Source organism: Saccostrea cucullata, unplaced genomic scaffold (assembly GCF_032062105.1).
Source record: "Saccostrea cucullata isolate Sc308-1 unplaced genomic scaffold, CSIRO_AGI_Scuc_v1 ctg380, whole genome shotgun sequence".
NCBI classification, from domain to species: Eukaryota; Metazoa; Mollusca; class Bivalvia; order Ostreida; family Ostreidae; genus Saccostrea; species Saccostrea cuccullata.
Genome location: NW_026934466.1, coordinates 364,863 through 379,668, shown reverse-complemented (window position 1 = coordinate 379,668; position 14,806 = coordinate 364,863). Strand labels below are relative to the sequence as shown.

The 14,806-nt window shown below is 35.6% G+C and overlaps 1 protein-coding gene and 1 non-coding gene across 3 annotated transcripts in view; one reads left to right on the top strand and one right to left on the bottom strand.

Moving 5' to 3' along the window:
• Positions 1–1,575: 1,575 nt before the first annotated feature.
• On the top strand, positions 1,576–1,648 carry Trnat-agu (transfer RNA threonine (anticodon AGU)). The gene has a single exon. It is a non-coding gene; the product is annotated as a tRNA-Thr (tRNA).
• Positions 1,649–2,366: 718 nt separating this feature from the next.
• The window catches only part of LOC134240796 (UPF0415 protein C7orf25 homolog), a 58,468-nt gene continuing 46,028 nt past the window's right edge, over positions 2,367–14,806 (bottom strand). For both annotated transcript variants that reach the window (XM_062722875.1, XM_062722876.1), the window contains exons 4-8: positions 12,429–12,547; positions 11,627–12,185; positions 3,642–3,826; positions 2,827–2,907; positions 2,367–2,575 (exon numbers count right to left, since the gene is read on the bottom strand). In XM_062722875.1, coding sequence (XP_062578859.1) covers positions 2,486–2,575; positions 2,827–2,907; positions 3,642–3,826; positions 11,627–12,185; positions 12,429–12,547 — 1,034 coding nt within the window. In that variant the 3' untranslated portion in view covers positions 2,367–2,485. The remainder of the gene's footprint in view (positions 2,576–2,826; positions 2,908–3,641; positions 3,827–11,626; positions 12,186–12,428; positions 12,548–14,806) is intronic.

The following is a 14,806-nucleotide window of genomic DNA, read 5'->3' as shown; positions in this document are numbered from 1 at the left end:
GTTTTAGTCTCATTTCAATATCACTTGGCACACAAGTAGACTACACTAAAATACATAAAATAGTGCATCGGTTTTTGATTTCGATGAACGATGTTGCCATGGTTACTAAAAATAGAATTTTCTGTGAAATTCCTTTAAAACGCTACTCCTTCTACAGTTTTAGTCTCATTTCAATATCACTTGGCACACAAGTAGACTACACTAAGATACATAAAATAGTGCATCGGTTTTTGATTTCGATGAACGATGTTGCCATGGTTACTTAAAATAGAATTTTCTGTGAAATTCCTTTAAAACGCTACTCCTTCTACAGTTTTAGTCTCATTTCAATATCACTTGGCACACAAGTAGACTACACTAAGATGCATAAAATAGTGCATCGGTTTTTGATTTCGATGAGCGGTGTTGCAATGGTTACTAAAAATAGAATTTTCTGAGAAATTCCTTTAAATCGCTCTCCTTCTACAGTTTTGGTCGGATTTCATTATCACTTGGCACACAAGTAAACTACACTAATTTACATATAATAGTGCATCGGTTTTTGATTTCAATGAACGGTGTTGCCATGGTTACTAAAAGTAGAATTTTCTGTGGAATTCCTTTAAAATGCTACTCCTTCTACAGTTTTGGTCTGAATTCAATCACACAAGTACACTACACTAAGATACATAATTCTGTGCATCGGTTTTTGATCAGTACAAACCAGTAGAGCTAAGTCTCGACAGAGACTTCTGGTTGACAGAGTTATGCCCCTTGAACTTACAAAATTCCAATTTGGGGGGAGGGGGGCATAAGTGTTTTACAAACATCTCTTGTTCTTCTCCAAGTCTTTCAGAATTGTTAAAACTTGATTGTTATTTTGATGTTGGTGCAGTTGAACTTTGTTATCTTGAACACGATGGATATGAAGTAATAAGTTTTCTTTTTGCATGTATTTTGAAGTTCTGTCTCAAATCTTTTGATTTTTCCTCATTTTTTTTTCCTCAGTCCCTTCAAGTTCCAGATAACAAGGTTTGATTGTATTTATAGACGACTTTCACGTCTACAAAAGTTATTCCCCTTTGTGGGGTCAACCGGCGTAAGGCACTGTATTCGTTCTATAACTTTACCAACTTTATGGGTCAGTATCTTAGAAATAAAATCTGTATGAATATGTTCATTATGTTTTCCATGTTGCCCCATACTCTGGCAATACAGGTACAGATCGAAGTTGTCAACAGGAGATAACTCTTAGGAATGTGAGATTTGTTTATTAGTTAAGTGTTTTGTCCTCTTTGTATATGATACATTTACTTCTATAAAGAATAAAGATCCATTGTTCTGTAATGGTTAGGGCCGTGGATATCGGCCTGGATAGCTCAGTTGGTAGAGCACCTGACTAGAGATGCAGGGGTCCCGGGTTCGATTCCCGGTCCAGCCATACATTTTCTCCTTTCCTGTTACAGATTTTGGTGCCATGACCAGGATTTGACAGGTGAAAGACCTGCCAGGGATGAGCCTGGGTTGGGGTCTTTGGAGGGCCAAAGACCTTTAAGGAGGGAGGAATGTGGCAGTCAGCCGGGTTCGATCGCCGGTGGCTGGATAGCTCAATCGGTAGAGCACCTGACTAGTGATACAGGGGTCCCGGGTTCGATTCCCGGTCCAGCCATACATTTTCTCCTTTCCTGTTACAGATTTGGTGCCGTTGACCACCCCTGGAATTGCAGGTGAAAGTCCTGCCAGGGGCAATAAGAACTTGGGTTGTGTCTTCGAGGGCGAAGACCATTTAAGGAGGGAGGAATGTAATGGTTAGGGCCGTGGATATCGGCCTGGATAGCTCAGTTGGTAGAGCACCTGACTAGAGATGCAGGGGTCCCGGGTTCGATTCCCGGTCCAGCCATACATTTTCTCCTTTCCTGTTACAGTTCTAACATGCTTATATTTGCTTTTTTTTTTAAAAGTTAATACATGTTTTCTTACAAATATTTGAAATCCATTGATACAAATTCTTAATTTCCTGCTGCAATAATTTACCAGGGAAGGGGCGAACTTTGCTCTATAATTAGCCTTAGAACCTGGAACCCATTCATTTTTCCAACTAAATTATAATGTCTCATATTGCACAATTATTTAAGAAGTCTATTAATATAACTCACAAAATTTCCAACATTCAATGTAAGTGATATGTTTTCAGTTATGCTCTTCTGCATTTTTACCATGAAATAACGGTTAGTCACTGTGAAATCATCATTGTTCATAGGGGATCAAATTTCCTCAATTTTGTGGGCCACCCTTGCCCACGAAATTAGGATGTTTACCTTGTAAACATATTGACCCCATGAAATAAAATAATTCCAGAGTCAACTCTAAAGAAAAACATCAAAACCAGAATATTTCATTTATACATGTGAACTTTATAAACTTAGCTGATATTACACATCAGTTCAGAACAAGAAAGACATGATCTACATTCCAAATCAATGGAGATAATATCGGAGTCAACCAGTTATTCACTAGAGACCAAAGGGACTGCACTCTTCTCTTTCTCTTCAGTTAAGGCCCTTGATGGATGTAAATACACTGCATATGCCACACCCTTCAAAAAATAATAAAGGAATTTGAGCAAAAGTGATTCTGGCATCAAGGACTTTTTGTTGTAAAAAACAAAATATAAATCTTGCAGGTTGAAAGATATTTGTTAGATCAAATCTTGTGTTTTAAGAGTTGTCTCTTTTACCTGATAATCAAGTCTGTGCTTTTAGAGTAATCTTTCTTTGACCATTATATACTTATCTGAATCAGATGCATTATCCTGTCCTTTAAGAGTTATCTCTCTTTGACCATTACCTGATGTTGTGCGGCTCTCACAAAACTCGAGTTGGCTGTTACAGTCACTGCTTGTAGTTTATCACCTGTCCCAAAAATCACCTACAAAACAAGAGGCATTATGTTACTCGGAGGAAATCAAATAAATTACCCATTAAACATTTTTTTAAATCAATGTCATCTATGTGTTAATGAACCACAGTATTGATTTTTTAGAGCTATTTTTTTTTACCCTCTAAATCAGAAACATTTAGTTTGTGCCGTCAAGAAGAAAGATATTGTTTTGCCGAGATTCATTGTTACTGAAGTTCTACAAGCTTTCCCAATGCCTGGACCACAATGATACATATAGAAAAGAACACTAATTAAATTAGGTGTTCAGTGAAATCTACCTCCGCAATAGGAAATTTAATTATCTTGGATTAAACATTACAATTTAATTATACGGTGCTGTTGATTCCATTACTACGACATTCAAGATCTAGTGGTTTGAGGATTTGTACAAATGTAATTTGTGGCGTAAATTGTAATTAAATTAGATTTTTGGAGAGAAATTTTCTTTCTTAGGACAATGTACAGCAAGAAAAATTGCAAAGACCTGATTTCCCTTTAATTTTTCGCATTTTGCTTTTTTTTTTTTCATGACATGCCCTTAATGCAGTACATCCACTTTAATTACACTAGCCCAAATAAATATTTACATGCTAAGAATTTTATGAAGTAATTTTATTCTTATTTGCCATATTATGATGAGCAATCGGATTTCTGGAGAAGTATTTTTATATTGTATTAAATACCAATAACCAATGAAGACCTTCCCAACCCTATGTACTAACCTTTGACCTTTCTTTTATTTTAAGTGAATATGGCATCTCCACAGTTCTTTCTGAAGGATCGTCATTGACAACAGTGACTTGAGACAGCAGTTCTTTGGCCCGTTCCTTTTCCTTTTGACCACCTAAAGTGTCCAGAATCGACTGAAAATCCTCCAAAGCTGTCTTACACACTAACATCGTCTTCCCTAGAAATATAATTACAGTTTAACTGTAGTTTTACATTGGGAACATTATACAGTTGAATTTCTAGAAATCTCATAAATCAGTTCCAACAATCTATTGGAATTCCCAGGATACCAATTGCACCCCGTTATTAGCAGACCTAATTTTGTATTCATATGAAGCAGAATTTGTCCAAAATCTTGTACATGAAAGAAGAAAACACTTGTTGTGGCCTTCAACTCGACATTTAGATATATCGACGACGTATTGTCAATTAACAATTATGGTAAATTTCTTATGTTGATATGATATATCCTGACAAGCTTGAGATAAAAGATACCAAAGTCTGACAAATCTGCTTCATATCTGGATATTTTACTTGAAAAAGACGTTTATGGTGATCTAATAATCAAGCATTATGATAAACATGATGATTTTAACTTTACAATCGTCAACTTCCATTACTTATTCATCAACTTCATACAGAGTTTATATATCTGTTGATTCGATACACAAGAGCATGCTCTATGTATGAGCAATTTCTGAAATGAGGTAGATTATTGACAAACAAGTTGATGAAACAAGAATATCAGCAGTCTCATTTAAAGTCATCATTTTGCAAGTTCTATATGGTCGACACGATCTTGTCAGTAAATACAATTTATCTTGAGTCAAATGCTGACTGATGTTTTTCATACTAATTGTTAGTCCATTACACTAAATTGAAAATAGATTTTCCCATTATTTTCTGATCATGACAAGAAGCACATGGTAGGTGTGACAGGTTGGCAGGGTATACTCACTCCCCCATGGCACCTGATGCCACCTCTGATATTTTGGAGGTCTGTGTTTACTCTGCTCCTATTTTGTATTGTTATGTTTCATTTCTTGAATACTGTGGTTACGCTGAAGCCATTTAAGTACAGCATGACTAGGAAACAGCTAATTGATAACTTTAAGGCAAAGAATAAATTATTTGGTTTCTGTCCTGATTTCCTGGCACAGTGGTTCATGAGAAGAAGATTTTTAAAACAGGCCACCAAATTTTCACTTTTTACAGTGAATTTTTCCCCTTGAATGAAGATGTGGCCCTTAATTTAAAGAAACTTTAATCTCCTTTCACCCGAGAACTTCCCTTTCATATGAATGCTTGTACCAAGTTTGGTTAAAATTGGCCAACTGGTTCTGGAGAAGATGTCAAAAATGTGAAAAGTTAACAGATAGACAGAAGGATATACCAACTATTGATAAAATGTGATCAGAAAAGTTCAGGTGAGCTAAAAACAAGAGGCCCATGGGCCACATCCCTCACCTGAGCAGTCTGGCTAGGAAAAAAAACAGAAATCAGTTTATTATTGAAAAGTTTAAACCAAAAAGTGGACCCAACCAATCATTAAAGGGAAGATGGTATGATTTGAACAATTTTGAATCTACACTAACTAAGGATAAATAAATGCTTGCATATTTCTTTGACTACCTTTAGCTTTATTGCCCTTTACATTTGAACTAACATTGTGGCCCTGCCCAACCCCAGGGGTCATGACTTGAACAAACTTGAATCTAAACTACCTGAGAATGCTTCCATATACATATGACTAATCATGGCTTTGCCATTCTTGAGAAGATTTTTAAAGAATTTTTCTATATATTTCTACGTGAAATTTGGATTCCCTGTTGTGACCCCGCCTTATCCCCAGGGGTCATGATTTGAACAAACTTGAATCTACACTACCTGAGAATGCTTCAATATGAATATGACTAACCATGGTTTTGCCTTTCTTAGAAAGAAGATTTTAAAAGAATTTTTATACATATTTCTATGTTAAACTTGGATTCCCTATTATGGCCCCGCCCTTCAACCGGGGGTCATGATTTGAACAAACTTGAATCTACACTACCTGGGGATGCTTCCATATGAATATGATCATTCATGCCTTTGCTATTTTTGAAAAGAAGATTTTTAAAGAATTTTCCTATATATTTCTATGTAAAACTCTGATTGGTCATTGTGGCCCCGCCCTACCCCCGGGGGTCATGATTTGAACAAACTTGAATCTACACTACCTGAAGATGCATCCCTATAAGTTTCATCTTTCCTGGCACCGTGGTTCTTGAGAAGATGATTTTTTTAAAATGTCCCTACATACTTCTATGTAAAACTTTGACCGGCCATTGTGGCCCCGCCTTACCCCTAGGGGTCATGATTTGAAAAAAGACCTGAATCTACACTATCTGAGGATGTTTCCCTATAAGTTTCATCTTTCCTGGCACAGTGGTTCTTGAGAAGAACATTTTTAGGTCACCTGAGTCACTCAGGTGACCTATTGCTATCTGTTTTTGTCCGTCGTCGTCCGTCGTACGTCGTACGTCGTTCGTCGTCAATCGGTCGTAAACTTTTGAACATTTTCAGCTTCTTCTCTGCAACCACTGAACCAATTTCAACCAAATTTTGCACAAAGCATCTATGGGTGAAGGGGAACAAAAATTGTGAATTTCATGATCCCTGCCCCCCTGGGGCCTGGGGGGTGGGGCAAAAAACCACTAAAATTAATGCAATCTTCAAAAATCTTCTTCTTTACTCCTGGACATCAAGCAGTCAAACTGTTTGCATGATTGTAATCAGCATTGAGTCCTTTACCAAAATTGTGAAATTCATGGCCCTGGGGTCAGGGGTTCTTGTACTAGGGCGGGGCTAAATAAGTATATAGTGAAAATGCATTATTTCTTTGAAAATCTTCTTCTCTGCTCCTGGGTATTAAATAAACTAACTAAGTACATAGTTATGATGAGCAAGAGTGCCTCTACCAAAATTGTGAATTTTATGGCCCCAGGGTCAGGGGTTCTGGTGTCAGGGCGGGGCTCTATTGATTATATAGAGGAAATACATGAATTCTTTGAAAATCTTCTTCTTTACTCCTGGGTATTAAATAAACTAACTAAGTACATAGTTATGATGAGCAAGAGTGCCTCTACCAAAATTGTGAATTTTATGGCCCCCGGGACAGGGGTACTGGTGATAGGAAGGGGCACGAATGATTATGTAGTGAAAATACATGAATTCTTTGAAAATCTTCTTCTCTGCTCCTAGATTTTATATAATTTAACTAAGTACATAGTTATGATGAGCAAGAGTGCCACTACCAAAATTGTGAATTTTATGACCCCAGGGTCAGGGGTTCTGGTTTTAGGGCGTGGCTCTATTGATTATATAGTGAAAATACATGAATTCTTTGAAAATCTTCTCTGCTCCTAGGTTTTATATAAACTAACTAAGTACATAGTTATGATGAGCAAGAGTGCCACTACCAAAATTGTGAATTTTATGGCCCCAGGGTCAGGGGTTCTGGTGTCAGGGTGGGGCTCTATTGATTATATAGAGGAAATACATGAATTCTTTGAAAATCTTCTTCTTTACTCCTGGGTATTAAATAAACTAACTAAGTACATAGTTATGATCAGCAAAAGTGCCTCTGCCAAAATTGTGAATTTTATGGCCCCAGGGTCAGGGATTCTGGTGTTAGGGCGGGGCTGTATTGATTATACATGTATAGTGTAAAAACATTAAATCTTTGAATATTTTCTTCTTTTCTCCTAGGTTTTAAGCAGATGAATTACCTATATAGTTATGAGCAATCCCTAATCTTCAAGAATTGTAAATTTCAAGGCCCCAGGGTCAGTTGTACCATAGTGGGGGGGGGGGCTGTACTTATGTACTGAAAATGAATGAATTGTTTGAAATGTGCTCCTTGGTATTAATCAAATATTTTTGAAAAGCAAGTATGCCTTTCCAAAAATAGTGCAATGTGTGGATCTAGGCCTAAGAGTCAAGGGTTCATGTGTGGTAGCGGCACTACTGATTATTGCTGAATATTACTGATTAGTTGAAATGCATTTTTTGTTCCCCTAGCTTGCCTATGGGTATAAAGTAACCAAACTAAGGAACTGCTAAGTGTATATTTATGATGACCAAATTGTAAATGCTATAGCATCTGGCTTAAAACATGGATCAAATTCAGTCACTGGGAAGTTGTTGAATAATGCTCAGGTGACCTATAAGGCCCAGGGGCCTCTTGTTAAAACATACCATAAAATTTTCACTATTTCTGAATTATCTCCCTTTGAATAAGGGCGTGGCCCTTCAATTGAACAATCTTGAATCCCCTTCACCCAAGGATACTTTGTGCTAAGTTTGGTTGAAATTGACCCAGTGGTTTTAGAGAAGAAGTCGAAAATGTGAAAAGTTTACAGACAGACAGACATGCAGCTAGACGGATGCTGGACAAAATGTGATCAGAAAAGCTCACTTGAGCCTTCGGCGTAGGTGAGCTTAAAATATAAGATTGCAAAACAGTAACATGCTCTGTGCTATGCATTGATTTCTTAGATGTAAACCATATTTAAACCTAAGTTCCATTAAAATAGAGCATCTAATACAAAAATAATAAACTAGTTTATAATGATCAAAGAATAACAAAACAACATACTAGCTTGATCATTAAATCATGTAGGTTACCAAGCCATTTACTTTCATTATTATTCATCTTAAAACAAAACAATGAAGACTCAGTAAATCAGGGCAATTTGAACAAGAATGTGCTGCCAATTCTTTGCAATGATGCAATGATGTTGTGACATCATTACCATAATGTTTACCATAATGAAGTTGTATACTTCAAATATGGTAAATATTCATCAAGTCCATGCATGTATGACCATTCGATAGACATAAAATGGTACTAAACTGAACACAACTCACATTAAACAGTTGTTTGAGCATTAGTTATTTACTTCCTGGTTTTCACTGAAAAGTCCTGTGCAATTAGATATTGGTCTTAGCTATACATTTTATGGTCACAGCTTTTACAGTGAAAGAAGAATCAATGCAATATTTTGAGAAAATTTCTCAAATATTTATATATATATATATATATATAAAGGCTTTTCCGAGGACAAATTCAAATATCGTGTACTAACAAAGAATCCATGCAAATGTCTTTTTCTCTTACTTGTAAAGGCAAACCATAATAGGATTGAGCTTCCATTAACCTATAAGATTTTGGCGTGAGGTATTATTGAGCTTCTAAATTAAGCCTTATGATTTCTTTACTTATTCTTCTCATTCATCAGGTTAAAAGACTAGTCTTGCACTTTTGTAATTTTTAGCTCATGCATCAGAGTCCATCCTCACTTTTGTAATATAAGAAATAATTATAAATAACAAGAGGCCCAGGGGCCACAGCGCTCACCTGAGCACATCAGCTAGGAAGAAGCACATATCAGATCAGAAAGTTTACTGAGGTTGGGGGGGAATTGAATTTTAACCCCCCCAGGGGATCATGATTGAATGAACTAGAATCTACATTACCTGAGGATGATTCCATATAAATATTACTAATCATGGCTTTGAAGTACTTGAAAAGAAGATTTTAAAAGGTTTCCCTATATATTCCTATGTAAAAGTTTGGTCGGCCATTTTGGCCCCACCCTACCCCCGGGAGTCATGATTTGAAAAAAATTGAATCTACACTACCTGAGGATAATTTCACATGAGTTTCATCTTTCCTGTCTCAATGGTTCTTGAGAAGAAGATTCTTAAAGATTTTTCCTATATATTCCTATGTAAAACTTTGATCGGCCATATTGGCCCCACCCTACCCCAAGGGGTCATGATTTGAATAAAATTGAATCTACACTACATGAGGATGATTCCACATGAGTGTCATCTTTCCTGGCCCAGTGGTTCTTGAGAAGAGGATTTTTAAAAAACGCCATTAATTTTTCTCTAATTCAATTATCTCCCCTTGGAAAAGGGTGTGGCCCTTAATTTGAACAAACTTGAATCCCTATTACCCAAGGATACTTTGTAGCAAGTTTGGTTGAAATTGGCCCAGTGATTCTTGAAAAGAAGATGAAAATGTGAAAAGTTTACAATGACAACAACTACGACAACGACAACAACAACGACAGACAACGGACAAATTTTGATCAGAAAAGCTCACTTGAGCCTCCGGCTCAGGTGAGCTAAAAAGTCACAGACCTTGCAGTATTGGTGTGTATAAACTATATTGCAAAATTGTGATTTAAATCAATTTGAACATTAGGAAGAGTGAAAAAAATCATTCTCTAAAAAAAAAACCAATATGTATATATTTCACAAGGAAAGTCCACTGGCAAGGGCTTGGCAGTCCCTGGAGTGGCCCCTACCTTACGACTTTTTCACTTTGCGACGATCGCAAATCTGATTATATATGTCCCTCTGTCATTGGGAAGCATGCAAAACCCCTGATCTCCAAACTGCAGCCTGAAAAATGCCAGCTTTCTTTTTTCTCTAAAATTTAGAGGAATTAGTTCTGTGAAGGACAGAATATTGATCAGTGCTGACAAGTGGAAAGGAAATAAGACGAAATTTTACAGATGATCACCAACACAGAGCTAAAGCAATTACCAAGAGCTTTCAAAAACAATCTTATTTCATTCTTCTTATTTTTTTCCTCTTTTTTTTTCTTCATCCAAATGTATCTTTGTTTTTCTCTGTTCAAGCATATCGGCCAGTTACAAAACAGTTATGATTTTTTTAATATTATTTTACCAAAAACACAGAATTAACTAATTTCTTATTTAAAAGAATTTTTTTAGCAATCAACAATTAATTAATTTTTGGGACTGTTGTCTTTTGAAATCAGGATTTGTTTTGATACTGTATCTCTTTTTGTGATTTATATGGTTTTATTGAATCCCTTAAAATGAAGTTCTAACACCAAACTATCTCCTCAAAAAAAGATATATTTTCAACATTGTAAAGAATATGTAGCTTGTGTGATAAATTGGAATTACATTTTTCTAACCAGTTCGAAGCATCAAAGGTGTATTAAGCCACATTCAAGTTGAGGATTATTAGAATCATTCATTACTAAAATGTGTATTGAAATTCCACCGAGGGGACAAGATTCATGTCCTAGGAAAAGTCAAGTGTTGATTCCTACAATGTGATGATACTTAAGTCACGTAGCCATTAATACTTCTACATGATAAATTAAAGCAAAAAGGCACCATTAATAACAACTTCTGGCAATGATTATCAGAAATCAACATGACTCAATCAGCCCACTATAACAACAACAAGGGCAGCCCTTAATAAAACAGGCAATCTCTAGAATGATCAGGATTATAATTATTGTGATGGCAAAGACATCACGGTTGTATATAAATCTATTAATTCATCTAATCCAGAAATTGGGTATTAAGAAATCTTGTCCATCAAACAAAGTAAACTTAATTTTTTTTTCCTTTAATATAAATTGATGTCTCTTCCAGAATGTTTTCTAATCTTACTAGCTATTATCAGTTTTATTTGGAAACAATGGTGTTTAGATTAAATTAGACAAAATTATGTTTGACAAGAATAGGTTTGTGTCAGACTGCATCATATTGTTTCTTTGTTAAGTGCCATGGAGGCAAAATTGTAAGGGGTGTTCAAAATCAGTTGGACTGAGCAAATTTTCTGCAAGTAGTATATAACATATGGAGATAATGAACAGTAATCAAGATTTAAAGTCCATTGAATCAATACAAACAGGGAGCAGGACAAACACAGACCTCAAATAACAAGAGATGGGATCAGGTGTCATAAAGGAGTAAGCATCCCCTGCCCACCAGTCACACATCAGGCTCTGGGGCCATAAAACTTACATGAGCTCACTTTTCATCTCCATTTTACCAAAGGAATTAATATTAGAAAATTGAGATTGAGATCAAAAGTGAGCTCATCTGAGTTTTATGGCCCCAGAGCCTGAACCATAAGGAAGATGTACATTCTCATTTACCTTGAAGAAACTTCTTAAGTTTGGGTAAAACTGGTTCCTCCCTTTCTTCTGCAGCTTGCTGGGCCAGGATCTTCTCCGAAAACTCAAAATGGCATCCATCATGAGTTACAGAAGACACCAGTGTAATCAAAGTTGTAATATCCAGGTTAACTTTTTTGGAATCATTTCCTTTTGTGCAGTGTGATAGACAATCAAATCTCGGCAAACATGATATTAAAGATCCTAATAAATCTAAGTCCGAGAATAAAGGGTCATTTTTTGAAAGACTTGAGGTACTTGAGGTAATATCACAGTTCAGATCTGCAGAGGGTTCTGATGAAAATCTGTCCCCTTTAAATCTTCTTTCTGATTCGGTGTGCAATGAAAAGTCATCTTGGTTTACATCTGAATCATCGTTACCACTGATATTTTTATCAGGGCAGGTCTCGTCTTCACTGTCCTCATCTGAAGAAAGACACGCCATGTTAATCTGGTTTGCTGTTCCTTCATCAACTGGTATCCGGTCACCTGACACAGAGACCCCCAACTTCTCCAGGCAAGCTGCCATTGGTATTGTTACCTTCAAGTAGACAAAATATGAATACAAAATTTACCATCCCATTTTAACACTTCTTTTACAAGAAAGTTGACGATTGGTTGGTGCACATTTCCATTACATTTGTGAGCCTGTGAAACAACCATTTTAACAATTAAATGAAGGAAAAGTCTCTTACAACACAAGGCCACAAAGCTCACCTGAGGGATCCTGAAAGAATAAAATCAGTTATAAGCATTTTGTCTCTCAGAAAGAAATTTGATATACCTGATTATAGAAAGCAAAGTGGATTTTGGGTTTCTGGAAGTTGACTGGATGATGTACCGCACAGCGAAGGTAGTCTCTGGCTTGTCTAACTAGATCTCTCTCTCCAAACTGTCCTCTTCCTAGAATAGAAACCAATCATATAATCTCTCTCTCCAAACTGTCCTCTTCCTGTAATAGAAACCAATCATATATCTCTCACTCCAAACTGCCCTCTTCTTAAAATAGAAACCAATCATATTATCTCTCTCTCTCTCCAAACTGTCCTCTTCCTAGAATAGAAACCAATCATATAATCTCTCTCTCCAAACTGTCCTCTTCCTGTAATAGAAACCAATCATATATCTCTCACCCAAACTGCCCTCTTCTTATAGAAACCAATATATCTCTCTCTCTCTCTCCAAACTGTCCTCTTCCTAGAATAGAAACCAATCATATAATCTCTCTCTCCAAACTGTCCTCTTCCTAAAATAGAAACCAATCATATTATCTCTCTCTCTCTCTCCAAACTGTCCTCTTCCTGAAATAGAAACCAATCATATATCTCTCACTCCAAACTGTCCTCTTCCTAAAATAGAAACCAATCATATTATCTCTCTCCCCAACCAATCATATTATCTCTCTCCCCAAACTGTCCTCTTCCTAGAAAAGAAAATAGGTGGGATCAGTGAGGTGCCTTATTTATGTGAAGTTTGATCTTTGGTCTCAGAATCTTGGCTCACAGTACAGCCTTTATCCTTGAGAACACTATGGGTGAAACAATTATAAGCCATGACAGAGCCAATATAATTTAAACAAGGATTTAACACATAGATGTGACCTTGAACTTTGACATGGACACTTTGTTCAGGGTTACTGCACAGTCCCTTTACCCATATCTAGTTAACATTACAAGACCAAACAAATCAGTTCTAATGTATTTACACCTGTAAAGTATATATTTTGACCTTGACCTTTGATGTAGAAACTTAGTTCAAGGTCCCTGCATACCATCTATAATACATATTACAATAACATGAAAAAGAACTCTAAGGATGAAGATTGAACTTGATTTGAGCAAATTAATGGAGATAAAATTTTCTGAAGTCAAGTGGTTACATATGTATTTGAATGATCAGTTCTTTTCATAGTTTTAGGGTTTAAAAATGTTGTTTTTTTTTTTCTCTTATTTACAAAAACCAAATAATTTAAAATACACAGTTTAATGAAAATATCATTAAAAATTGATTAATTTAATACATCAGAACCAAATAATTTAAAATATACAGTTTAATGAATATCATTAAAAATTGATTAATTTAATACATCAGTCCTCACATTAATGTGTTCTTATTGTGTTTTTATTATTGATGGGATAATCTGCAAACAAACAAGTCAACAGTTTGAAGTTCCTGTACTCTTATAAAAGATCAATGACTGAAGCCAAAATCGCAATCAAGTTTCATTTCCTGCAACAATCACCACATTGTTAATGCTCTGTACTCATAAATTCTGTACTGATTGCTCTGTTGGGCACCGCACATACAAAACTAGAGATCGATAGCCATCACAAAACACCCAGGATTTACACTTTTCCTTTCTGTAATTATTTATCTCTCTAGGATTTATAGCTGGTTTACTTTTGATCATTTTATGGAAATGCTGCTCCATTTTATAAAGGCTAAACGTCAAATACTTAATATTATATATTGGTTAAATAGTAATTCAGTACGTGCTAAAAATTCAATTCCATTTGTACAAGAATCGTCACTTTAATTTTCTTTTTTATGCCTCCACTGTGAATTGATTGGGGGTATATAGTGTCATGCTCCTTTTTATTTGTCATTTCATTAATTATGATTTGTTTTCAAGAATTTTTGCCCTTAGCTGCTAATAAATAAATGAGCTGATGCCTTGAAATGAAATTAACTTTTTTCCACGTGGTATTTCTACCAAATTTTCTCAATTTCATTTAAAGATGTGTAATGAATATAGATAAATTACTGTACTTAAAGAGAAATAGAGATGTATACCCTGTTGAAAATAGTACCTTACAGATATATTAACATTCATCAAAAGATAAACTACTGCACTTAAATGTATACAGTCTGGACCTTCAGATCTCTGGATGCCTGATATACTGAAGACTCTTCATAGGAACAGAATTTTTTTTAACGTTATTTTATCTTGTTTCACAGAAATTCTGCATTCCGTACCTGCATGATCAGTCTTTTTTCCGCAGCAAAATAAATTTTTACGGTATATTTTGGTTCATTTATCTGGATGGTAATTTTTTAATTGGTCTGTCAACTCGGCTCAAATTTCTTGATCTGGGTATATGTTGTTGTAATAACATGGCCTGGCAGTTTGTTTTAAAAGATGATCACCTGCAATTAAGGAAT